Source organism: Elaeis guineensis, chromosome 2 (genome assembly GCF_000442705.2).
Source record: "Elaeis guineensis isolate ETL-2024a chromosome 2, EG11, whole genome shotgun sequence".
Taxonomy (NCBI): Eukaryota; Viridiplantae; Streptophyta; class Magnoliopsida; order Arecales; family Arecaceae; genus Elaeis; species Elaeis guineensis.
Window position 1 is genome coordinate 112,140,332 of NC_025994.2, and position 27,750 is coordinate 112,168,081.

Here is a 27,750-nt window from a genome sequence, read left to right on the forward strand (position 1 = left end):
AATAGGAATTTGTCTCATCTCAATTTAAATTCACCTCCAATGAATATATTATTAAAAATAAATTTTTACAGAACATTTAGTTTAAAAAGACTTGTCAGACGATGTCAATACATGAATTGAGCCAATGTGAAAAATGGAAGTGCCTCTTTAATCATGTTCAATTTAGTTGTTATGTTCAGTTAACACGATAGATTTCAGCAGCTAACTGAAGTACCAAATGTTGAAAATTAGAAGTTACATCTACACTGCAGTGATGTGGGACCGGACTCCATTTCTCCGCATAGATTTGGCCATCTCGTCCAAGTTTTGAGGACTTTCAAGTAAACACAAGTTGTCTCAAAGCACCCAAAACATGCTGGATCAAATGGACCGACTGCATGTTGCATTCCATCCTGTTCAGTTAGGAAGGTAATCTGATCAATGACTAATGGAACTTGATCAGCTGGACCATGGCTTTAGCCGTTTCCAGTAAGTTCAATGCTGCAAGACAAACAAAATAATCTAGATCAAACTCAGCATGAAATCAATATCAGCTATCAACTTAAATATTTGATGCTGAAGAAATGTAAAATACACAGACAAACAATTTTTCCCATTACTTCGTAGAAGGCTACATGGATTCTCATATTTACCAATGTTTCCTAACTAGGTTCTCCAGGATTGGAAATTACATATCCAAGAGTTTGCAATACCAACCCCTACTGTATCGTACCGGTATGGCAACAAGGTTTGATTCAGTACATGAGCTGAATGGCATTTGTAGAAATCCAAATCAAGCAGAACCTTGCCCGGTTCTGTCTTGCACCACCTGGTTTTGGGAGGTACCATGGCTGAGAGTAAGAAGAAATGTTGGAAGCCTGTCTTGGCAAAAGATGCATACCGTACCATACTGACTATACCTTACCAAACCAATAACATACTGGAACAGTTTTCTGTACCAGTTTTGCAGGCTTTGATCCAAATACTTTCCAACCTGCTTATGGACCCCCTTAAAATTGGAACCCCTCCTTGCCAAGGCTAACACCAGGCTCTAAAAAATGTCCCAGCCATCTCGAACTTATTTCTCATTTATTCTTGCAATATAACATTTCTCTGGTATAATTTTCTCGCTAAACCTGCTTGTTTACCATATGTCAATCTCAACATCCTCATCCTTGCAATGCTTATTTTACACTCATGGACTATCATAACTGAAAAGGATGCAACTGATTTAAGTAATCTTAAGATATTGCCCTCGTGTCTACATGACAGTTGCAAGTCACCAAGCACCCTGGTGGATGAAACATCCTGTTTTGAGACATGGTTGTTATTTCTTCATTGCTGTGTATAATGGAAGAAAAAAATGCAAAAGATTTGTTCAGGGCACGTCTATATATATATATAGAACTGTATATACTAAATCACTATCTAACTTTCTACTATAGTTGTAATTCCTTGTACTTTATTTTGTCCAAGTTAATTTTCCATCCTTTATCCTGTGCTGCTACCTTCTAGTTTGATTTATACAACTAATTCATCGACTAATAATGTATCATGGGCAAATAACATGAACATAGAGGTCTCCTATCGCATGCCAGAAAGTCCTTTCATAACTAGTAATTTGTTTACCAAGGGAATTTGTACAAATATAAATAAAATATGGACTCTTTGTCGTCAAGCAATTGAATCTAGCTTTCTTTTAAAAATTGGACAGATGATCTGTATCTTTGATCTCTTTTAAAATAGGTGGTTGTTTTCTGTAATAAAGATAGCACCTATGGCAAGTAATAAATAATGTCCACGTAAATTAAACAACAAAGTAAAAGAAAGATTGAAGAAAATCAGGAATGCTCCTAAAAAGTGTGAATAAAATATGAACATGTCACCTGGCACTCATAAATCTTTCTGACCGACATCAAACTTTGCAATGAAGAAACCAATTGTATCGAGCGAAGATGATGGGTCAAACCTTTGAACAAGTTCTGCTTCACTTTGGGTAAGCCATTTCCTAGCAGAGCAAAATAATGGACGGCAATACTGGTTAATAGTTGCAAGATGGAAGCGGAACCTTCTTAGCATATATCAGTGGAAACTCTTCAAAGTCTATCTTTTCATTCGAGTTGGGTGAAACAGATAGACAATATTACAAAAAAGTTGTTTATAAGATTTCCCAACAAGAAAGCAGCATTGAAGCATGCTTCATTCATGCAGAAATAATATAAAAAACTTGGATTTCACATAGGAATAAGGCGCATCAATTTCAATTTTGCAAATTCTGGTTATTTTTTTCTATTAAATGTCTAATTGCTTTCATCACCTTGTTTGCAATTTGCTTTGCCAATAATATGTCCATCAATCTACGTCAGCATAATATGTTTTCACAAAGGATTACTGCTTTGTTTTTTCAATTTATATTTTAGCTGTAAAACAAGCATTACTAACCATGAGGAACAGACTACTCAGAAATAAACAACTTTTTCATGATGCCCTTTATTTTTACCTTGTAATTGTTCCAATATTGATGCTACATTTTCATTTTGATAAATTTAACTACAGTTGATTACTCCAAATAAATTTACAGTACACTTCTATCATTAACGATGATGACAATGGGGGTGGTGGTGGCGGCGGCAATGATGGTAAGAAACCTCACGGCTACCAAATATGTAACAAGAAAGGTTAATGTTCTCGAGAGATCAATGTAATCTAGAAAGTTTTTATGATTGATTCATGCGTCTGTTCAATGACTCAGTTTAACATTCTGTTCTTTTTTTCTACCATAATCATGATCAGTTAAGTCCTACAATCTCAGGCAAAGAGAGACTATAACAAGATGTTGTACAAAACTCTCTTCAGCTTTGATGGAAATGAAGATGGTGGCAGAGGTGATGAGAAAAAAAAGAAATATACGTACGCAGGGAGGCTTGATGATGTTTTCCAGCTTAAGCATATACTAACAGAATTAACTAATTTAACTTATTTAAAATCATCTTTCAATTGTCCTGAAATACAAACCAAACAGAGTGTGGTGCACAAAACACATCTTACAATGACCCTAATGCCTCAAAATCTGCATGTATTTGGGGCATTAAAATGCACCCCCATTGCGAAAGAAAAAGGAAAGCGACTTACTCCACATATTCCCCACCAAACAGCTCGCAACGACCAGCTATACCAGCTCCTCCAATTTTAGGGTGCTGAGATTTTACAACCACATGAATAGAATGATAAGAAGAACGTGTATGTAGTTAGAAGCTCAAAAGTGTAGGTATGACATAAACCATAAATGTTCTGACATTCAAGAAGCTTCATGCTATACATATCAAAAAACTTCTTCAAGGTCATTACATGTTACCAACTCATGTACTACAACTATATAACTTAAGTCTGAGTAAGCCACCGAGAAACTTATTACATGCTAAAGCTATAGATAGAAAGTATGCAATTTTCCCATCATGGAACCAAGCTGCTCAAGTAATCTTACCTGTGATGCCAATGACAGGAATTTGTGTGTATCCAAAGCATACCGAACTAAGGCCTCATTCTCTCCTGGGTTTATTGTACATCTAAAAGAACAAATATCAATAGTGGCCCTCCTTCACTTGTTTATTGAAATACAATAGATGTACAGCAACTAAATTTAAAGAGTGTACAACAAGCAAAACAGAGAAGACATATAAGAACAAGTAAGTACACATGCTTAAAAAACTAGTCTTCGAAAATTGAAGTCCATCTTTTATATCAACCTTAATAACCATGAAAAATGAATAGGGTATTTCTGAGTTGATATAATTTCTATTAACAAAACCACCAGCGACAAATATCTCCCCTTTCCCTACAATGACATGTATAATCATTTCTCATTATTCAACAACATCTAGGAGTAAATTGTGGCTGTCATATAGGACTCAGGAGAGGAAGACTACCGAAACGATGAGGTGCTCCAAAAATGAAGTATAATGCTTTTTGGTTTGGGAAATGCATCAAATACTTAAAGCTGTCGATGCCCTGCATTCGTTGGTGTACCAATACACAATATAAAGAATACCTCATGAATACTACATGCTATGGAAAACATGTCATAAGTAATGAGACTAGGTGAAAGCAACTCAGGATCTGCGAGATGTTTGCAAGTTCTGTGCCTACCCTATACCACTTAATAACTGTAACTTGGATAACACCTATAAAAGTGTATTATAAGAAAGTTTTAAGTTGGCTGTCCCTTTAATATTTGAGGACATTTATGGTGAAATCTTATGCATGAGGTATGGAGATGGATTTACAATTATGCCATGACAGATGACAACTGCAAGTTGATTGAGAAGCCCAATGAAAATTCATAGTTGATACATACCTATAAGGGCCTGTTTGGGAATTTCCATCCAGATCCGACAGGATCGGCTAGAGATCTGTAAGAGGGAGGGAGCGGGTGGGAGAGCGGAAGAGGTAGGACCGTGGGGTTGTGGGGCCTGATCCTGAGGGATAAAAAGAAAAGACCTATCGAGGTCTGTTTTCTAAATAGAGGCTTTGCCCGTCTCGTTGGGTTGTGAGGCCTGGTTGAAATAAAGGCTTTGCCCCTGTCTCGTCGTGTTTTTAAAAAAAACACGATCGATAAGTGAAGCCGGCAAACCCATGGCCGGCTTCACTTGTGTATCGTCTTTTTAAAAAAAATAAAACAAAACAAGAGCTTCGCCTCTATTTTGAACCCGCAGTGGCCATGGGCTGTTTTGGGCTATCCGATGGCCACGATAGCCACCCAACGGCCCAATAGCAGCCCCCCCACCGCCTACCCCTCCCTTCTCTTCTCTCGCTTCCCCTCTCTCTTCTTGCATCTCATGGAGGACCGCAGAGCCCCGAAGGCCTCAACGGCCCTCCGACGGTCTTGACGGGCCATTGCCGGCCTTTTTCTTTCCTTTTTTTCCCTCCTCTCTCTCTTCCTATCCCTTCCCTTCCTTCCCCTCCTCTCTCTCTCTTCCTCTCTTTCCTTCTCCCTTACTCCATTTTTGCTGGTATTCTGAATCGAACGTCCGAAATGCACCGATTAGCTACCGGTATGGTTCGGCACACCCGTGACCTCTAGGTCAAAACAGAGCAAGCTTACATTGCACCAAGGCTCAACCTCATGCCATCCAACCACAAAAGGCCCACAAAAATAATTGTGTTTTCCCTCTTGCTCTTTTCCTCTATTTTCTAACTTCCTCTTCCCCTTCTCTCCTGGAGGATCCTCCCGTAATTTTTCTCCATCTTCTTCTTCTCCCATTTCTCTTCTGAAAGATTCTTCCTTTTTTACTCTCATCTTCTTGATTTTCCCTTTCTCCTTTTCATCACACCCCCCCCCATTTTTTGTCTTCTTTCCCTTGTACCTTAACCTTTTCTCTTAATTCTTATATGCTCTTTTTTGTTTCAGTTCTTCTCATCCTTTGACATTATGGATTTAATTGGTTTAACCTGAATATGCTATTAGCATCTCTTGTTGATAACCCTTTGAAATACTGCTCTAGGCTTTGATTCATTTAAGGTCTTATAAAAAAAATGTATATGAACAAAACCTTCTGGTAGTACTTGGAGAATCATGTTCATGGATGTGTACAAGCTATCCTCTGTAACAGATTCCTCAAGTGTAAATCATAGCACTTCTGGGGGTGCATGTGAACTGTTCAACATAGTTTTGTCTTTAAAGGGAAAAAATGCATTCTGGAGATTGAGGTAGTAGCTCACTGCAAGGCATGTTCTTTGGTAAGATCTGTTTTATGGATGATGAAAAATTGCATAAATTGTTTGGCTGTTCATACCATGAGAATCTTCAGGCCACCTTGCAATTGTGTTGACAAAAATTATACTGAATTTCATGAACTTGAAAAGAAGTTAGAAACTAATGTATCTTAAACTTAGAAAGGTGCATCAAGAGTAAGCTGAATCTATAATGACCAAAAAGCTCTGAGAAGAAAAAAGAAAGAAGAGGAGGAGGGGGGGGGCGATGCACTAGCTGAAAAGTTAGAAGTTCCATCAAATAAAATGACTCATAATGTGGGACTTCTACATCGTTCGCTAACCCTACTAAAAAAAAACAGACAATCACTTAGAAATGGTAGTCCTACTCCTACACCACATTGGGCTTTCTGCATTAGAAATAGCTTTAGATCTCATGAGCTAAGTAGCAACTAAAGAACTAAAAGCAAACAGAAAGCTCCAAGAAGATCAAGATGTATACAGAAATTTTATTGTTGACTTAGTTTGGAGAGGGGGGAAATGAAACCAGGACAGTCAAATTTCTGGATCTATGTGTAGTATCAATGGTTGAGACATGTGGTAAATACTAACCATAAATAATATAAAGGCAAGATAAAGAGTGCAAGATAGTAATTAAAGAAGGTCAACACAGATCAAGCAAATTCCGGTAGAAAATGGAAGCAAATGATGCAAATAATGATCCAACGATTGACGAGGCAGCAAGTTGCAGACCAGGCGACTGTTGAATTCAAATAAAAAAGCTAGGTCAAATCAAATGTCACAGTACAATCAAAAAATCAAACATCAATCTCAAATGGAGATAACAAACTACACTGAAAACAATTTATGAGAAAAAAAATGAAAATATAAAGTATTTCAATTACACTAGATTCACATCTCCAAATCGGATAACCATTCACAAAAACTCACACATCATTGAACATACAAACTCTAGTATCTTGATGATAGAATACTATCTTATAGATGGAACGCGTTGGCTTCTCTTATTTGGTGTTATTGACAAATATCAAAATGCACTATTAAACTACCTACATGTTGAGTGAACTTTTCATAGTTACAATCAACGATCATGGTACCTAACAAATCACCCAAGATATATACTTACGTTGAGTAGACAATAACTCCTCCTGGACGGACTAGCTGAACAGCTTGGTCAAACATCCTTCTTTGATACTTTGCATGATTTCTCAAGGATTCTACAGTTTCCTACATTGTCAGAAATATCAAAATCCATAAAGAAGTGAATTTAGAAGTGGCAATGAAAGTAACATCTTACAAAATGAGAATATAAAGTATTAGAGAAATTGTGTGTCCATAATTTAAACATCGCCAATATCCTTATTTGTCCCCTTTTTTACATAATTAATATTATGAAGAAAGAATATTACAATATAATATGAAAATAAATTGAGGTCAATGTACCAATTCAAATTTGTATATGAACTATGCACAGAAAAAAGGTCATTGAGATCATCAAAACCTACAAATCTCTGTATAACACATGCATCGTTCATTGGTCAATCTAGATTGTTCCTTCCTTGGTCTCTTCATTTTCATGGTTGTAAAGATGTGACTCAAAGTTAGAAGTGTAGTTGTGATTAAATGCATCCCAAAATGAACTATGTTGATTGCATGTTTTATGATGAAAAAAGACACAAATAAATACACAAGATACAAGTATCATCAAGGAAGATAAAGCCAGGACTCTCTCTTGCTAAGTTGCTTTAACAAGGATTAGTATCAATCGAAAGACAATAGAAACCAGGTTGAGATCCAACTGTAAAACATTCCCAAAACCCTCATGGATCAAACTGCAACCCATATATCGAACCATATAGAGATGGATAAGAGGCTTGTCTATCAAGGTAAGATTTTGTATACAGATAGCCAACACTTTTTTGTAGCCAAAGTATATCAGATATATAAAATCTTACCTCCCCAGCAAATAGTCGAGGTCTCAAGCCAAGAGCGGAACATGGAGCATCAAGAAGAACACGATCAAAACTATTAGGTAGAAAGCCTTTTGAATTTTCAACCCTAGCACCCATGCAATGATTTCTTCCGGGTCCATTTCTCATTCGTCGAGCATTCTTCCTTAGGTCAGCTTTGCTGAGATACCTTCTTAAATCTGCTTTTCCATTATTGACTGTACAATGACTTCGTTAGAATTTAAACAACTATAGATGAAAGTGATGAAGATCATTATAAAGTCTTCAAAATATGAACCAAGAAACATATGTAGTTGTAAATTATGTGATGACAGACAAGCTTGCCGACACTAAGAAATGTATTAGCCTTCATGTGAACGATGAATTAAAACTGGTTCTAAAGATTAATCATTAGTTACAGTTTCACAGAGTGTTAAAACATGTTTGGAAATTAAATGACATGATGGTAAAACTGACATAAGTGCCCCCACCATATGATACCTCATGTGGAAAATCACTATTAAACATATTTATTTGCAATCTAAACAGCACCTTTTCTAGAATATGAAGTAGTGAAGAGGTGCAAATCTGAATAGCCACATATGACAGGCAGGTGGAGAAAATAAACACATAATTAGTATCATGACATGAAACTACACATTTTTCCTCTTGGTTTCTTGGAGATGAGAACCCTAACAAAGATGTAAAGGCTATAATTAGCTCTATAATCAACAAATTACCTGAATAGGCAGCGTAAACCTTGTCTGAACCATGGAATAAGGTGTTCTCCATGCCAAGCAACATGGACCAGCATGTCCCATATCAATGCCTTATTGAAATGTACCATGTGGCATTAACATGATGCTAATTGTGTGCCAGTGCTTGGCACACTGAACAGCACAACACTGTAATATGCTATTACGAGGGACCAGCATCAAAAACTTTAATCCCCCAACAAGATTTATTACAACCATTGGGGCTGGCTCTGTAAATCCTTCTTGATCATCCATTTCCTGTAAGAGAAAAATCTCTGGAAACAAGCTTTACAAATCCTTCCTAATAACTTTCTTTACCATCATAACCTGTTCCTCATGACTTAATCTACAACTGGTGCAATTCTAATACTTCCTCCAATGCGCGTGTATCCATACTTGTTATTACAAAATTTACCACAATCTATAGAAACAACCTCATTTCTAATGATCTTTCTCTTATGTAATCAGACCCTCCAATAGAGCAACATCAAATCATACATGTTCAGAATATCTTATAAATTAAAGAAAGCAAACCTTTCCCATATTCATAAATATAATGCAAAGGAATTAGAATATAACTGATTAAACCTTCCCTTCAAATTCATGATTGATAAAGGGATAGGCAATATTGATCCTGAAGAATTCAACAACTTGTAGACTTAATTAGAACATCTTTCCTTTCCTCATGACTTAATCAACAACCGGTGCAATTCTCATAATTCCTCCAATGCATGTTATCTGAAACTTATTATTACAAAATTTACCACAATCTATATAAACATTTTCATTATGTTTTTCTTATGTAATCTGAGCGTCCAATAAAGCAACACCAAAACACATATGCCCAGACTATCCTGTATTTGTAAAATAAAGGAAAACAAGCCTTGTCACATGTTGTGCAATGGAATTATAGCATGTAGCTGATCAACCCCCACCTCAAATTCACAATCCGTAAAGGGATAGGCAATGGTGTTAGAAAAGCAAATTATTGATCCAGAAGAATTCAACAACTTGTAGCCTAGAACATCTTTCCAGCAGAAAATGGGAAGGTATTGATCAACTGATCTCAAATTCTCAACAAAATATGCTTGCACAGGATAATCAGAATGTAAACAAGTCGAATCCACTCCAACCATTGCAATGCCTGATGTTAATATTCTGCAGCAACTAGCAGAAAACTGTATGGTGATGATAAGACTGATAATGTGCTTAGTACAGACCTGTTACCATATGGTACAACACAAGCACTCAGTACAAGGCTGTACCAACACATGGCACAACTGTTATGCTGACTCCAGCAGCATACCACATGTTAATAGACGGGTGTACCAGACCAAACCCGAACCATACCAGTAAGTTACCAGTATGGGGACTTGTACCTACTTTACAACAATATATACATTACCAAGTGCCTAAGAATATAGCTGATTCAACCACTCAAATATCCATTAGCAACCACTTGTTAACAATACAAAGAAAAAAAAAAAGAAAGGGGAAAAACTTTGGTAATTCCAAGAGACTACTAATAATTTTATGGATTGTCCAGAGGACTTGCTTACGTAGCATAGTTCATAAAATATAGTTCAAAGATCACAAATTTCTTCATCCAAGCCAAAGAAATATAGAACACAGATCCCTTCATCTACCTGATCACTTGTCTCGTTGACGAGGAAAAAGAGAATAAGAGATTTTTTTTTTTTTTTAAAAAAAAGGCGGACATACTTCTCTTACCAGTTTGCATGTATGTCACATCAAAGCCGGATGTTTCTGTATTACTGCTAACTATGTCACCATTTGTCGCTCTAAATGATTTTGAGTCTTTAACAGTCATATCAAAATCTCTAATGATATGATCTGTTACATCAGTATTATCTCCCTCATTAGTCCGACGTACTGATTTAAGAGCATCGAGCTTATATGCATTTATACAAGTCAAGTCCATCTCTGCCGCCAACTTCATAATTTCCATCACCTGAAAGCAATATACATGTTATGATTGAAATGTCAAATAAGATAAATGTTCAGAACAAGATTTTAAGTGCCCATCTGTGTTGTACCATGCCAAGCTGGTGTTAACATGGGGCATGCACATGTGCTACAGTGCCCTGCATATCACAAGGCATCAACCTATGCTAGTTTAGCATAGGTGGATAGGACTTGGGATAGAGAGGGGAAGAGAGAGAAAAGGTTGGGTGGTGGTCACGAGGATGGCAGGACATACATGGTGCAGCCACCGGCCACCATGCACTGTGCCATAGGTACTTAAATCCTTAGTTTAAAATAAATTCCATTACAGCATTGGAAGTTATTCCATTATTATGCCAATTACCTGATGGGGATAATGGCTGTTTTGATAGTTATGCTGATTCAAATAATATACAATCTTCTATTTAAATTTTGATGCCAGCTTTAAGGTAATATTTTGTTCTGTGAACACTAAGATAATAAAATAAGGCCTTTATTTCCCCAAGTTCTCCACCCATTCCTGATATAATGGCTAACAGCAACCGCTATAACAGCCATTATCTTATATTCAAAAGAATCAAGTCAAAGGCTTAACTAGGCAATTAACAGCCTTTTTCCATTAGAATGGTACATAGAGGATATGTAGATACATTATTAGGGGATATCAGCATTGGTGAAGTCTTCAATCAACTCAATGTCAAATCAGTAACCTAAATTAATGGCTCAACCCAAAACAGTTGAACTGGCTAGCACATGGGGGTGTTCTAACAGTTAGACCTCTTCAACATGGGGATCGCCTGATGTAAAGCAACAGTTGGACCTCTTGCCTTTTGACCAGATCAAGCCCACTCAAGCCATTTTCACATTGGAGGGGCTTACTTCTTAAAATCTAGCTCTGAACCTTGATCCAGTAATATCTAAGAGAGGAAAGAAGGAAAAATAAAATTCTTCTACCAAAGGCAACCTTTAAACCTCAATTTCAAGCCTGACTAAGGTTTTGTTCCATTCTTTAGCTCGCACAAGTTATAGACTAAACATACAGTTATTGGAGATGCCAGAAATAAGAGATGTGTTGTTAGAGTGAGACAAAGGAGATCTTTGATCAATATCAGTGGTCCTATTAACTTCTTCAAGCAACTAAACTTGGCTACATGTGTGATATGATAGACCTAAACCTATCCCACATGACCAGACTCTACCAAGCCAAGTTGATGTCTGCAGCAATAATGTAGAGCAGAGAAGGCACTAACTTCATCCTGACACATTAAGACAGATGGCACGATCCCTTACTCAAAACCTATACAAGTTCGAACTTGGATGACTCAGTCTTGGCCAAAAGAAAGGACAGGTGGGCCACATTACCTGATGGGTTCGCATCTGCTACCTCTATTATAACAAAGCACTGTTGCAGCATTCTAATACAAACCTCATGCTGCCCTTTCAAGACAATCTCTTAGGTGATCACATGTCAAATGGAAGGCGACGATAACAAAATTCTTTTCACAAAATGCCCTTAATTTGTGTTTACGTGAAAGTAGACTAATCAAGCATTAAAAAGATAAGGGGCATATATTTGCCAAAGCTAAAACACCCATTAATCTGATGAAAAGCCTTGTTAATCTTATAAATCCTTTTACAGACTTAAAACCTATTAGCATATCAATATGTTAAATTTTTAATTGAAAAAGCAAGGCTGTCACAGTTGTTGGCCAGCTACTTAGTTTCTTCTAATATAAAAGGCTCTAAAGCGGTATGTTTATATCTTTAACAAGGATTTACATCTCAGTGCTGGAACTCATACCAGTATGTTCCCAGTTGGTGTTGGCACCATACCAACACATTGTAAAGGTGCCAAGGCAGCATGACACTCTATAGTATCGACACAGTACCTTATCAAGTTACTAATATTGTACTCTACCAGTACTGTACAATATGCCCAGCACAGACTGGTGCGGCTCAGTATGTCAAACCTTAGTTTTGAAATTAAACATATCTGAGGATTTTTTCTCAACAGAGTCTCCATGTGACATGACACCATATGCCACCAACTAGTTCAGCAGCATCATGCGCTTGCTAATCAAGAAATTGCAATGCTAGAGAAATAATAGCATTTGAAAGCCCACTACATATGCTCGAACACAGCAAATCTAATGTCTTCACAAGATTAAATCGAATAAGTAGAGTCAAATAACGAAATATGAAGGTTCTACCTTATTGTGAGATCTATCAATGGCAACAACCTCTCCTTTGTCCTTCATAAGGATAGCAATTGCAGTCGTTTTCCCTCCTGGAGCAGCACACATGTCCAAAATCCGTTCTCCTTGTTGGGGATCTAAGAACAAAATTAATGAGGAAAATGAATACCTTGATGGACCAAGAAAGCATTACAGCATAAAATAAATTATCTTCCACTAAACCCTTCATAACGAAATGGCACCAAAACTTCGAATTCAACAGATTGAAAGAAGATCAAGGACAGGTTCTCCATACTAAAATTGCACCTTTAAAACCTTTATTATCCATTTACGTAGCAAGACAGCAATAACGAAGTAGCTGAAATTTTAATAATCGGTATTTCATAAAATTCCCTCTTTTAATGGAATTGTTTTAGGAAAGTAAAACTTATTATCATTTTGCTTGAATGCATGCAATATGATAAAGGAAAGATGCATCAAAATTTTTAAAGAAGTTGCATGGTATTAACTATTAGTTCTGATGAAGGTGTTTTTTTTTTGTTTTTGCTACAGTCAGCATTTGTACCACCAAACTACATGTACAAGAACCAAAATGTCCTTTTGATGTAGTGCATAGCATTATATACACAAGAGAGTGTTGTAGCAGCAGTGTATGGCACTGCACTAATAGTGTATACCGGCTTTTAGAACATGTAAAAGGTAGAAGCATTGCATATTTGCATGGTTACTAGATGAGATTATTTCATATATGGAGACCAATTGTTTGGGCAAAAAAAAAAAAAAACCTTTAAAGCTACAAAATGATCTTTTGAGCAAAAAAAACATTTTTATAACCAATACCCAATACCGATATATCTGACTAGATATAAAGCTGATGCAGGAATTTTAAGAAAGGTCAAAGTGTCAAACCACTAGATTATGGTTTTATAAGAAATTTGCATAGGAACTTTCATCTAAGTTTTAAGTGGCAACTCTAGAAAAGCTCTTATTATAGAATGATATATTTAGTGCTTTATTGTTAACCATGGCAATATGTCATGCATAGGCCAATGCTTTTCTATCCACTGCTTGATTTGTAGGAATCATATTCATGATCACATGTCACCGTAACAACGATGGAAAAGTCTTCATCATCTCACTTAATCAAAATTTGATGATAAGGGAGCAAGATCTAGCATCTCTAGTTCATTAATTCATTCACCACAGAGACATCATTGGATGTCTATGTTCAATACAAAACATCCACTAGGCAATTCTGAAACTAAATCCTTGAAACTCTCCAATTTTACCATCAATTTTGATGAACATCCCTTGAAGTTCTCATGATCTGCTTTCACCTAATTGCCTCAAAAAAATCTTCTTTCACCATTTTCTGCATTTTAACATGTTAATAATAACAAAATTCTTTGTTTTTCTCAAAATAGCAGGCTTGAGAATATCTTACTACCACGGAACTTCTACATAGAATGTAGAACCTGCTTGGGAATTCTCAGGAAACTCTCTCCCATGTGTGTTTCCTACGTGTTTCTATTCTAATTAGATGCGGTTCCCCATCACTGTTCCCAAATCTGCTCCTGCACCTGCTCCTAAGCACTGCTAACCTTAAACATGTATTTGAGTCTTTCAATTCAGTTGCTGAAGTCACTTGTGAAATGAGGCTCTCACCATGCACAGGCATCAAATGTCTCCATAGGACTTCACATGAAAAAGCACTTTTTTCTAAATCTTCTGTGGATCACATCAAACTTAAAAGGAAAATCTCTAGACACATATATGCATAGTGCATGGGCAATGCTTGTACATGCCTATATGCATGTGCAAGGTTCATTGATAAGTACATGCATGTTCCTGAGCCTGCTACCAAAGTGTTTTCAATTAATAAGCATCCCTTAGTTTTTCTTGCCATATTAACAGCAACAACTAAAAAGTAACAGTGAACTATCCACAAGAATAAGGACTGAGTTATACAATAAATATTTGGACTATCAAAAGAGGGGGAAAAGTGACAGCACAGAAAATAAATATTGAAAATAAGGATCCTAAATGGCAGCTGTTCAGTTTCCACCAGAAATAATAACAAAACGCATCCAAAAATAAAGTGCACTGGAGGCATGAGCAAATCCTCATTCTGCATTCATACCTAAGACATGAGCAGTGACAATGCTGGGCAAATTTTGAAGAAATATTTCTCCTTCAAGCACATCTAGATAAAAAAAGGGAAAAAATCAAGTTAGTGAACAATGTATGTGCCTTGTACATGGGCTTGCAGCAAATAGTTTACAAATAGAATAGCAGTGTTCAGCTGATCAAATCATAGATTTCCAAAGAATTTAATCAGGTACGAAGGTTAGCAGACACTGCACAAAAATGGCAGATGAAACCAATTATCCTTTTTCATCAAAAAAAAAAAAAAAAGAAACCAATTATCCTGAAGATAGAAAATTATAGTCATCATAACTTACAAAATCATTAAAATTTTGTTTTTGTTTTTTTTTAATGTTTTTTCATTAAAACCAATGATGACAATTGAGTTATTCTCTGCCTCAAGCAGTTAGCAAGAACTAATAAAGTGACACCTGGCCAACCCTCTTCCATTGGGTCCATTGGACAGAGATGAGTAGTGAGACATAACCTAAATGGCCAAGCTTATAGTTGCAGAAATTCCTTCTCCACGTGTTTCAGACTGCAAATACCTGGAGTTTTTATCTCCTTTAAAGTCCGAATATGAATATCAAGACCTGCATAGTCATCTGTATAAGGATTCTTATTGGCCATCAAGATGTTTTTAGCAACAATAAAGTAGGTTCAGTTTGCTCATCTTAGATCTCCCTTAACATTTGAAGTATATAAAACAAACAAGATATAGAGACAATCAGGCAAGCCATGTTTTAGCAAAGAAATGATTTTTCAGAGGAATAATGTAATATTGATGCAGCACAGGGTGCAGCAAACAGACACTATGACGAACTAGACTATGCCAAGCATCGGAGGAGCCAACGAATTCACGGGCGAAGACTGCAGTAAGCAAATATTTGACTTATAAATTTTCTTATAAATTTATAAGAGGATTTTGGCAAATCTTCTTATAAATTTCTAATTCTAGCCAAATTTCCATATTTGTAATAAAATAATTCTAACATGCTTTCTTATCATCAAGTCCTATTTCAAGTATGATTCTATCTCGGATTTAATGATCGAATTAGCGTTAGGGTATCATGTCCTACAAATATGTATATAATACATGGTAAGAGGCAGCCTTTGAGACAATAATAAAATTCTTTCTGAGAGAATTTCTTTCACCCAGTGAAGGATTCTTCAATCCAGTTTTCTTCTATTTGCATGTTGATCTTTGAGGTAGAACCTCGTCTATGGAATCAAAACATCTAGTAATTGAACTTTAAGGCTTCTGGAATCTTATCTCAAGCCATTGTTTTAAGACCTTGGATGTTTCCAAGTATTAAAAAGGATCAACAACCATGACCACCACCAAAAATTGCAAGTTCACAACATTTTCTAAATTAAAATTCCAATCATCCTGCACTATTTTTGACTATCCAAGCCAACTTGGGCTTGGTAGGTGAAGTCTGTCATTATCCTAAGTTACGGCTTTGTCTTGAAGGGTGAATTTTGGGCTAGCCCCAGACCTATATGTAATTAATAATGACTCCTTTAGAAGACTAGTGTAAAAACAAGTGATTCTCAAGCCACATGTCCTAATGATGCAACTTGGATACTATATGACCCCTAATGGTGCATAAAAACTCACCAAGGCTTGATTTAAGGTTGTGGGCCCATTGAAAATGATTAAAAACGTAATAACACCAGATGTTCTGCTATTACAATGGCAGTAATAATGAGAAGGAAAAGAATTAACAATTTAGGTCACTGTTCACCACTCTCTGGATAAAATAGTCTGAATTCACTGATAATGATAATTAAAAAGACATTTAATTTTCTGTCAGGACTCCTTTTAGAAAGCCAAACAAAAACATATGTTGTAGAAGATATGAGCTTTCAAAACTAGCAAGCATGAACAACTCGTTGAATTCTGAAGTTCATCCATGGAGAAGATCCAAAAAACTAAAATCAAAATAAACATGCAAAAACAAAGAGGAGATGACTCGATTTAACAGCGAACAATAGTGCGTTTATAATTACACTTGTTACTGCTCTGGAGTTGGTTTTGAGAATCCAACACGACCCCTTGCTTTGACCCCAAGCAAACTTGAGGAGTGAGCTTGGGGTGAATGCAATATATGTTGTGGATGATAGTGAGAGCAAAAGCCTAGCATAAACATTAAATGACAGACCAGAACCTCCAACTTTGTTAGAATGCATATATATGGATTACACCAACTTTTTTTAACAAGCATCTCAGATAGAGAAGCTATATAAATACTCAGAGATATCAAATAGAGAATTTTTCTCTTAAATAAATGTGCAACTTCTTCATTTTCAATGTGATGTAAAGAAAATCTTGTTAGATCTAATATGCCAAAGAAATACAAGCATGTATCCAATTGAAGAAAAAATATACATTGAGATGAAATCAAGGTTTTAAATACCGTTATTGTCCCAGAACAGTATGGTACAGGTATGCACCAAGACTCTCACAATCAATAAAAATGAAAAGCAACCAATACAGATTGGTGCAGTATCAGTACGGACTGTCAGAACTAACCAGTAGGATCGGCATGTACCATTCAATCAGTTCCAATGTCCCGAGGGTGGTATCAAAGTCAGTTTTCCATCAATGGTATGGTATCAGAGGCACTGTCCCATTCCAACAAAAGTTTATTCCTTGGATGAACTAGATCTGATTTTGACAAATAAAAGTTTTCTTAAAGCACTTCGAGCGAAAGAAGAAAAACACCATGTAAACATCACTATGAAAGTTCTGTCAAATAACCATGACCAATGTTAGTAGGCTTTTCTGTTGACATCAGGTTAGCATAAGCAGCAATGCCTGCAGAAAACTCTGCAGCATAAACTCTTTTAGCAAGTCAAAACTTTGAAATTTGAAACAGGTGGCTGTGAAATGATAGTGGAAACAAGAATGTAATGGAAGGCAGGGAAGAGAGCTTGGAAGAGAACAGGATGGTCACCCGGTATAATATAACCAGCTACTGCAGTAAAAATACCAATACCCTGCATAAATTATTAAAATCAATAACAGTACCAGTGCAACCAAATATACCCAGTACACCCTCAATTCCAAATAATCAAACAGCCAACTTATATGTGTCTAAAATTATAAAAATGGTGCAATCACAATTGTTACATTAAATTAGATGCACTAGTGTATCAAAATAGCAATTAGTTTACATAGGATATTGCATTAAACTGCTTGCAGGAGGACATTTAAATCAAGAAAAAAATACCATGAAAAGATGGAAGTTTGTATACTCTATTTGTCATTTCCACAGCAATCCCTTCAGGAACACGAAAGATTCCAGCCCTTGACATCAAAGTTTTTCCTTGCCCGATGTACATGCCATTTCTTTCATGATATTGAGGATCTGTCAATATTATTGTTTGCATCAAATAAGATCACATATCATGTGCAAAATGGCATCTTGAAGGACTACCTATATAATTAAAGCTAACTAGCTTGAATCAAATAAAAGAGAAAATTGACAGCAACAAGATCAAGTTAACTAAAAGATATTATCCAATCAATTCCTCCGGTACAGTCTATTTAGAAATCAAGTTCTATACTGCTGAAAGAGATATTTATACAACTCGTTATTTTCATAAGGATGCCCTTTCAGCACCTTTCCCAGTTTTTTTTTTCTTTTTGGGCAAAGAAATGTTCAGCATGCCCAAAGTAAAAGTATCATCATTTTTAGAAGCTTTTGTTTCTAGGTAGCTCCCGAACTTCCTCTGCTTAGCTAACAATCTTCAGCTTTTCAATATTTTGACTTGCTTGTTCTTTTAAAAGGTAACTTGAAAAGATAAATCTATATAATCCATGTGCCAAGATAAAGTTTTATAGCCTTTCTTTTAAGAGTTTAACCTAAGTTGAAGGGTTAGACTGGAAATTCCGGGTTATTATGAATATGTCACGCCCCGAACCCAACACCCGGGTCGGGTACGTGATAGCCGCACACTCCTTAGAGCAAGCCCTAAAGAATATGCAAGGCTAAATTAAATCATTACAACCTTATCAACCATAATATTTAATTTCAATAATGATTCATAAAACTTGCATAATTACAATTAATATTTCTTCGATCCTCTGATCAGGTATCAATGGTACTCTATCTATGCATCCGCTCACTCACAAATCCATACCATAGCCAACCATGGACATCTTGTAACTCTGAGAAGAAAAAGAAAATGAAGGGGTGTGAGCTTTACAGCCCAGTAAGAATTCCCATATCACACCAATATAATAATATAATCTGAAAATAATGATAGGCAATAACACGTAAAAGTCGATGTTCACTGTCCAGAATACTGCAAACATTTATAGATTATCTGTTTATCAAAAGAGATGCATCATCATATGTTAAATAAGTGAAACAATTTTATTCAACGATTGTTTCATGTCTTATCTTTTCATTTTCTTCTATTATCACATCATCTGTAATCCTTTTCTTTTTCGCTTTAGCTTTAGCTTTGGCTTTGGCTTTGGCTTTGGACTACCAGGATCATGCGACGATTTTTTATTCGGATCGATTTCTGTGATCTTCGTCAGATCGAAATATTCATGATCTTTCTCGGATCAAAGTGGCCACGATCTTTCTCGGATCAAATCATTCATGATCTTTCTCGGATCAGATTCTTCATGATCTTTCTCGGATCATATTCTTCCACACATAAGCCTGTGGGGGCTGTCCCAGGCATAAGCTTCTGGCAAGCTATTCCACATGACAAGGCCAGTCCAAACCATAATTCTCTTTCTTTTCATATTTATGAAATTATGATATTTAACTTCATTAATCAATTCATCTTTTGCAGTGAAATAAATATGTCATACACATAATCATGCCATCACTCGCTGATACATATGTATTGATATAACATACTCATGCTCAAAATCACATAAATAAATAACAATATCTCAGATATAACAAATTCATCGATCTCAAATCCAACGATGCAAAACCAATGAGATAAAACCAACGATAAAATAACATATATAATGATGATCATGTACAGGGATTCTTACTTTTACTGGTGACTGATCCAAGCACAAAAATCAATATTCTTCTTTGATTTATGAATTTCTTTAACAAAATATTCCACTCGATATCATTTGCAGACAATCATCTCTTCATAACCCTGATCAAATATAAAAATCACATATAGAAAAATTACCGATAATCGATCCTAATAACACAGATCGAGGACCTCTCTTAGGATTAATCAAAATTAAGATTTATCTAAGTATCTAGATCCTCCACTGATCCATAAGACTTCTAGAGAGAGAAAATCCATGAAGAAAGAGAAAATTTTAGAGAGAGAAAGTAGAGAGAGAAAATGGAGAGAGAAATCTTCGTATCCTTCAGATGAAGCAATCATGATCAAGATCATCAAAGGTCCTATCAGGGTGACTCAATATGAATCAAGTGTTACAAATTTCGAATAGGATCGGACTGGGATCAGATCTACTGCACGAATTTCGGAGCAACCTCTGATCATCTTATTTTCATCTCAATTTTATCCTAGGGTCCGTGATGAAATCAGAGAGAGAAAGACCTAGAGAGATAAAATTCATAAAGAGAGAGAAAGATCTAGAGAGAGAAAATAGAGAGAGAATCTAGAGAGAGAAACTGGAGAGAGAAGGTAGAGAGAGGAGAGAGAGAAAATTTTTCTCTCTTCTTCTTCTCTTTATTTTATTTTATTTTATTTTTATTTTTATTTTTCTCTTTCTCTCTTTCCCTTTTTTTAATTATTTTTTTTTCTTTTCTTTTTCCTTTTTCTTTTCTTTTCTTTTCTTCTTCTTCTTCTTCCTTCTTCTTTTCTTCCCGCGGCCACCCTTGGCTGAAACAGGGGAGGACCATGAGGTCCCCCCCCCTCGGTGGCTCGGGCTCTGACGGCTTGGCCGGAGATCCGGCAACAGGTGGAGGCGGCGGTGAGCAATGGACGGCCGGCGGCAAGGTTCGGCCGGCAAAAATCAAAAAGAGATCGGAAAACAGGGGATTTCTTGTTCATGGATTTTCCGACGAAGACGGTGGCCGGCGGCGAGGCTTTGGGCCAGGGGAGAAAGGGAAGAGGGAGAGGAAGAAGGGGAGGGGCTTACCTTGCTCCGACGGTTGAGAAGAGCTCCGGCGAATCCCTTTTTCCCATCTAAGAACCCGCGGATCCTCTTGGAAAAATCCCTCAATTTCTTAAAAAATCTCTCCAAAACCAATTGCAGAGACATAAAGGAGGGAAGGGGGTTTTATAGGGGAGATTTTCTACCTCTGATCGGACTCTATCGGTCCGATTTCGTCATAAACGGAGAGGAAGAAGACTCCGGTTAGGAGTCTTCCTCCTCCTCTGTTTTTTTTTTTTTTTTTAATTCTGGGTTATTACAGAATAGCCATTTAAATTTATTAAACATGACCATGCCAATGCATATGCACAAATATATACATATATATACACATTCATGAACACATGCACACATACCTATATATGTAATGCTTGCACTAAGTCCTATCCAAATTTGCCAATGAGATTCCATACTCACATGACCAGAAGTGAGGCAAGTTGCATATGCATCATCACAATTTTTTGTTAAGAAATAGGTTCCCATTCACCAAAAAGACTAGGTCTCAAGACAATAGACACCTAGCTGCCATGTTCCCCAAATTACAGAAGAGATATACTGGCAGTAGTCATTTCATTGAATTCAAACAAGACGCACCTATTTGCTTAGTTGTTTTAAGAAGCTAAAATTTTAGACCGAAAAACTAATCATCTATTCTAGACCACGATATATTAACAAAGCCAAAGCAGCAAATATATGGAAAATGAATTGATTGCGTTACATGAATACTTGATATCCTTGGAAAGAAGTCATAGATATTGCTTGCCTGACAGCAACCCCTGGAGAACAGTTCCACGCGTTATACCAACCCCCCAACAATTGTCATTAAGAGGCTGTTCCACAGCAACTGAAACTGCAACTATATCCCCCTTTTCAACGTGCGAACTGCAAGCCAATACACCAGGAACATATACCTGCAGATCAAGTGTAACTTTGTGATAAAATGGTAATCATGCTGGTGAGAAATTAACCTCACATCACTAACATGTTACAGAAATCTAAGTCCATGCAAAATATAAATCAGGCCACTTCAGATACAGAAGGCATGTATATATTATAAGAAAAATACATCAAAGAATAAGACCGTGAAGATGTAACAAATATATCATAAGAAGAATAAAATCACCCTCCAAACCAAGGATTTAAGTCCCCATGGGATAGTGTGATGTCGCAGCACCCACAATGTCTGGACAGGGCACTGTCCTAAGATTTGGGACAGGCCAGGGCAAGACAGGATGGGATATCCACTGTCCAAAGTTTTGGGATGCAGCATGTCACCATCCACAGAACAATTAGGACAGCCCTGTCCCATGAGATTTAAATCCTTGCTCCAAACACACATCATCCAACAGCATGTTTTTAACATAAAACAGCAACAAGCATTATTATACCATTGCTTAAGTATCAACAAAACAAGCATCACTTGCCTGTTTTAGCCTATCAAGTATAAACCAAAGTCAAGAGAAGGGTATCTTAACTCAAAGCTTGCCTAAAATACATATATGAAGCTAACAGAATGAGAGACATATTTCAAAGGCAAAAAAAAAAAGAAAAAAAGACTCCAGAATTTGCCCCATGGAAAACTCTCGATACTTGGACATAAGCTAATCAGATTATTAGTTGGTGAATGCTAGGAAGTATCTTGCAGCTTCAAGGTTTCAGAAAACATAAAAAGATTTACACCCAAAAAAAAAATATTATGCATACATAGATAGAAAATATTTGAAAGCATAGAAACAACATTATCTAATATCTTGAAATGGTCTTAAAATTATTTTTAGTTTTTCATTGGCCAGATGATTCTTCAAATTAATCTTGGTAATCAAATTAGTCAAGAATTATTCGATACTCACAGTTGTTTACGACTAATCAAGGAAACATGTATCAGTTACAAACAGATGATGCTATATGCAGCTAGCAATGGTGGTGTCTTTGCTATTATTAACCAAGGTCCGTTGTATCAGTATTTGGCACTTCACCGGTACTCAATCGATACAGTATGCCTGGTACATTACAGTACACTCCCAGAACAAACATAGAGTCGGAAGATCATTCTGTCATGCCCCAGACATGGTACCACTCATAACCAGGGGGTATGGATTGGTTCAACACGAAATCATGTGAACTTTGTCAGTTCCACCTGGTACAGGCCTGTTTGCCCCTACACCATATCAAACCTCGATATTGTATAACTACCTTACAGATACAGCACAGTACATGACCAGTATCGGGCAATATAGGTTGGTGCAACTCATCGTGTTGCTAAATTTTCTTGTCTATCCCATGCTTGTTTCCTCATGAACATATGTATAGGAACATTGATCAACTTGAAGTTAATTTTTTTGAAGTCTTAGAAATCCATTTTTTGTTTTTGGGGGTTGCGGGGGGGTGTGCTTCTTGTGAATTCTCCATAGTTTCCACATCTGTTTTACAAATTGTTTTAGGATGTTGTAGAGCTTGTGAACACGTTTGAAAAAGTATTGTATGATGGTTATAATACATAAGAGTCTATAATTAGTATATGTGGGCACATATATACAATAAATGCTATTTCTTTTATTCTCCAAGAATTGTGATGCATGGTGTGGATTATCCATGAACGACGATCCATACGCATTTTGGGGTCAAGCAGAACCACACCCACAAACTGCCTAATCATAGCAACACCCGATAATGTATCCAATAAGGCTGTAGTATTTTGTACATGAAACTTTGGAGGCAATAAATTTGCATTTTTAAGCACGCACATAACCACCCAAAAGTTAGTTGTGCAAAAGTATAACTTTTAAGATGGGCTTAAGTTTGCATCAACATAATCAAGAATGCAAAATCTTGCTATGTAGCTCATAAATTATTAACAAGTTCCTCCATATGGTCCTGCTCCTAGAGAAGTTTCCTACGTAAAATCACATAGCATACAAAGCAACAAGCAATTAGAAACTTAATAGATTTTGTATATCCCCAAAGAGCGTTGTCTATGTTGTTTCAAGTCTGGGAGAACCATTTAGTTTGCAACCCGAACACATGAGCATAAGCCATGTGATTAATTAGTATTCTTGCACCAATAAGGTTCTGGGTTTCATGGCAAGCCCCACTATAAATCTAGTCTCAGACAGGAAGTCAACACCAAACAAATAATATCAGGTTGGGGACTAGTCATAAAATGCTCACAAAATTAATAAATCTACCATGGTCTATACAGTTGATCCTAGTTGAACAAGTTTATCAGTTGAGGTGAAAGTTGAGATGGGAAAGAAAATATTGCTTGAATGTAACAAAACCCAATGGCTCAAAGAATTACAATGCTCAAAAAGGGCATGGTGAGTCCTAAAAAAGAATTTAACAGTACCAGTTATAAAGAATCTGAAGAAGCACCTTCTGATGAAAATTGTTGCCTTAGATAAGGCAGAATTAGCCAGGTAGGAATACAATATTTAACCAAATGGATACGATAAGAATATTCCATGGCAGATACTAATAGTTTGCCTCTCATAGGGCTAGAAGATTAATTTAAAGCTGCAAAAAGCAAGAAGTCATTTTTTGAGGGATATGCCTTAATCAAGCAACAGGAAGTGGGAAAGTTATTAGTGCAACCATCTAAATACAGCAAAGATGTACCTGGGCTCCTCGAAGAACTGCCTCAGCACATTTTCGACTCACAATTACTTCTTTCACAGGTTGGCCAGGTTGACTGTCATACTGAAGCATGTGCGGTCCTGAACCTTTGACAAACAAAACATTGTCTAGACCAGGATAGGGACACTTGCAAAGGGATGGCCTTAGTACTCTTTCCACAGAAGTATCTCCATCCCCAACTGTTCCTGTGGAAAGCCTATGATCAGGATTTAATGTTTCACAGAAGCTATCTAGTTTCATTACTTGGTCAACTTCAGCTGCAGCACTCTGTTTGCTAATTGTCATGCCATCAATATCACCAGAAAGCTTTTTATCATCTAGAACGGTTACTAACTTCTTGATAACAGCATCACTTGAAGATTTGAGAGTATTCACACGAATACAAGAGTAACAAGATGGATGCCTAGCCAAAATAAACAATCAATACCTCATACTTCCTGTTAGATACTTTAAGCAGAAGGAAAAAGTATGGAATAGAAAGCACACCTCCACAAGCACCTAGAATGAAAGTATATGCGAATGCCATGCGAGCAAATTGGACTCCAAGAACTAAGGTGCTTCTAATATGTATAAAGCCATTACTCAACCAACCAATAACTTCATATAGCACCTCATAATGTACATTATTCCTTTTAGTGGCAGGAAATGAATTAATTTAACAAGCAACCTACTCTGTCCTGGAAAAGGACTTGTTCATTCAACCAACACTGAAGACCATAATCTATTTTTGAGAATTTTCTGCCACATCTCTGAATAATGCAAAGATCGAAAAACTGTGGTAGAAAGGATACAAAGAAAAGAAGACTATGAAGTTTGTCATATGACTGTGTATTATGTATCAGGTTGCTGTGATTAGTGCTATCAAAGGAGGAAGCCCTTTGCGAATGGCTTATGTTGGCTCACTAATGGTTTGCTCAGTTAGTAACCATGCTGAAATAGAGGTATGTTTGGAGCACTTGAGCTGGACTCAATTCAACTTGCAAATACATGTAAATAAATAATTTCTATGCATAATATACTATTATAGTATTTATTTTTTTATATAAAAAAAATCCATTTACTTGTTATTGATGAACATAACTTATGTAAAAAAGAATGTATCAACCAAGGTTAAAAGTCTCAATATTGGTACCTTACCGGGATGGTATGTCCAATAAGGACTGATACGATATGGTACTTTAAACCATGACTTCAATAACAAGATTGAGATACAACTAGAATAATTAGCTTCAAGTACGTATGTCAAGGTCTTGAGGACCTCAAAGCTCTCACCTAATCTCTTGGACAAGATGTCCATCAGCAGCTTGAGTTTGACTTGAAATTAGCTGAGCTTGTTCAAGCCCGGCTCATTGGCACCCCTAGCTTTGTCTCATATGAGGCCAGGATGCATAGATACTTTAAAATGCATATCATCTCATGATCAAATACCTATGAAATATCAAAACTTGTCTGATACTTCTAGGATATGTATCAGATACTTATCTTGACCAGTCTATTTTACAAAACTTATTAAAAAAAAAAAAAAGATCTCTGATGTTTCTTAACTACGTCCAGGATGCTTCATCGATATATCCGACAATGAGGAGGAAGGTTTTATTTTCCTTCTTTCTCATCATTTAATTCTGGAGTTTGTGACATTGATATCATTGTATAAAGTGTAACATTGTGGTCTATGGATTTGATAGATGACTAGAGTTTTCGAATATTGATGCTAACTGTATAAAGTATAAATTACGTTATTTCTGACATCCCAATAATGATTTATGGATGTTCTTTTACATATATGTAAAAAGATACATATTTATCAGTTGTCACATCCTAGCCGAATCATATCTTAGTTTTCAAGATTCTTCATATCCATATCATTTTATATTTATATCTCATATCGATGTCCATACTTCATAGGTGGGAGAATTCTTTCAAAATTTGATCAGTTCAATTCATGTGAAAGTTTTATACACCCATTGCATCTACATCTGCGAAAAGCTGTCCGGGTCATTTGTGACCGGGTCATTTGTGACTTTTGAGATATCACTGGTTATGCCTATTATTTTTGCACTTAAATGATTCTCCCCCAGGAAAAAGCTTGCTTATGCTCCTTTACAATATATGATTCTATTTGTCCACAATATTTCTTTAAACAAAAAAAAGAAAAAAAAGAAAAATGATTGCAAATTTAACGAGTCAAGAAATCAGAAGCCAAAAGCTGAATAACAGCATCACTAGTCAATTTGATTTATTGCCAATCTTGAAGTGGAAAGCTAGGGTTTGGCTCTATATCATCGGCTTCTGAGCATAAAAAGTTATAGAAATCTCAAATCTATCCAGAGTCATGCTCCTTACAGTATATGATTCCATGTGTCCAAAATTTTCGTTTAAAAATAATAAAAAAGAAAAACGATTGCAAATTTAACGAGTCAAGAAATCAGAGACCAAAAGATAACAGCATCACCGGTAAATTTGATTTATTGACGATCTTGAAGTGGAAAGCTAGGGTTTGGCTTATATACAATGGGCTTCTGAGCATAAAAAGATATAGAAATCTCAAATCTATCCAGAGTTATGCCCCATACAGTACATGATTCCATGTGTCCAAGCTTTTTCTTTAACAAAAAAAGAGACAAGAAAAACGATTGCAAATTTAACAAGTCAAGAAATCAGAGACAAAAGATGAATAACAGCATCCCCAGTCAATGTGATTATTGCCAATCATGAAGTCGAAAGTTAGGGTTTGGCTCTACATCATTAGCTTCTGCGCATAAAAAGATATCAAAATCTCAAATCTATCCAGAGAAGAGGTTAATCAATTCGAAGACAATTAAAATCATTCCAGTTTCCGAACCAAAACTTAAATCCGAAACACTGAGACAAGCGGGGACGGGGGGTGGACAGAGAGAGAGAGAGGAAAGAAACGCACGTTAGGGCTTTGGAAATCCGGGCGAAGTGGTCGGCTCCATAGGATTTGATGAAATACTCCTCAACCTGTGGATTCCAACGAAGGGTAGGGTTGTAGCTGTATCGCTCCGTCGACGACGACGAAGAAGAAGAGTCCATCTTGAGAGACGAAGAGAGAGTTTACAGGAATTGGGATCAAAGATACCAAAAGAAGAGGAAGCGAAGGAGAACGAGGAGAGTATTTACTGCTACTTCGAGGCTGGAAGCAGCGGGGGTGGAGCTGCGGCGGCGTGAGTCTCGGAACAAGAAATCCCACGCCCTCTTCATTCAAAAGGGGACCGATGCGAGCGGCATTCTTGAGGGGTTCCGTAATGTTTCACAAGGGC

At 36.5% G+C, this 27,750-nt stretch overlaps 1 protein-coding gene across 1 annotated transcript; it reads right to left on the bottom strand.

Annotated features, from left to right (window-relative positions):
* Positions 1-17: 17 nt before the first annotated feature.
* Positions 18-27,750, bottom strand: LOC105043751 (rRNA (cytosine-C(5))-methyltransferase NOP2C). The gene is made up of 14 exons (XM_010921440.4): positions 27,611-27,750; positions 27,387-27,523; positions 24,452-24,872; positions 21,600-21,747; positions 17,955-18,092; positions 14,714-14,776; positions 12,589-12,710; positions 10,145-10,385; positions 7,665-7,876; positions 6,836-6,936; positions 3,464-3,545; positions 3,112-3,176; positions 1,866-1,987; positions 18-480 (listed from the first exon to the last, which is right to left on the bottom strand). The coding sequence occupies exons 1-13, from the start codon at positions 27,689-27,691 to the stop codon at positions 1,873-1,875; spliced, it is 1,926 nt and encodes a 641-aa protein (XP_010919742.1). The 5' UTR covers positions 27,692-27,750; the 3' UTR covers positions 18-480; positions 1,866-1,872.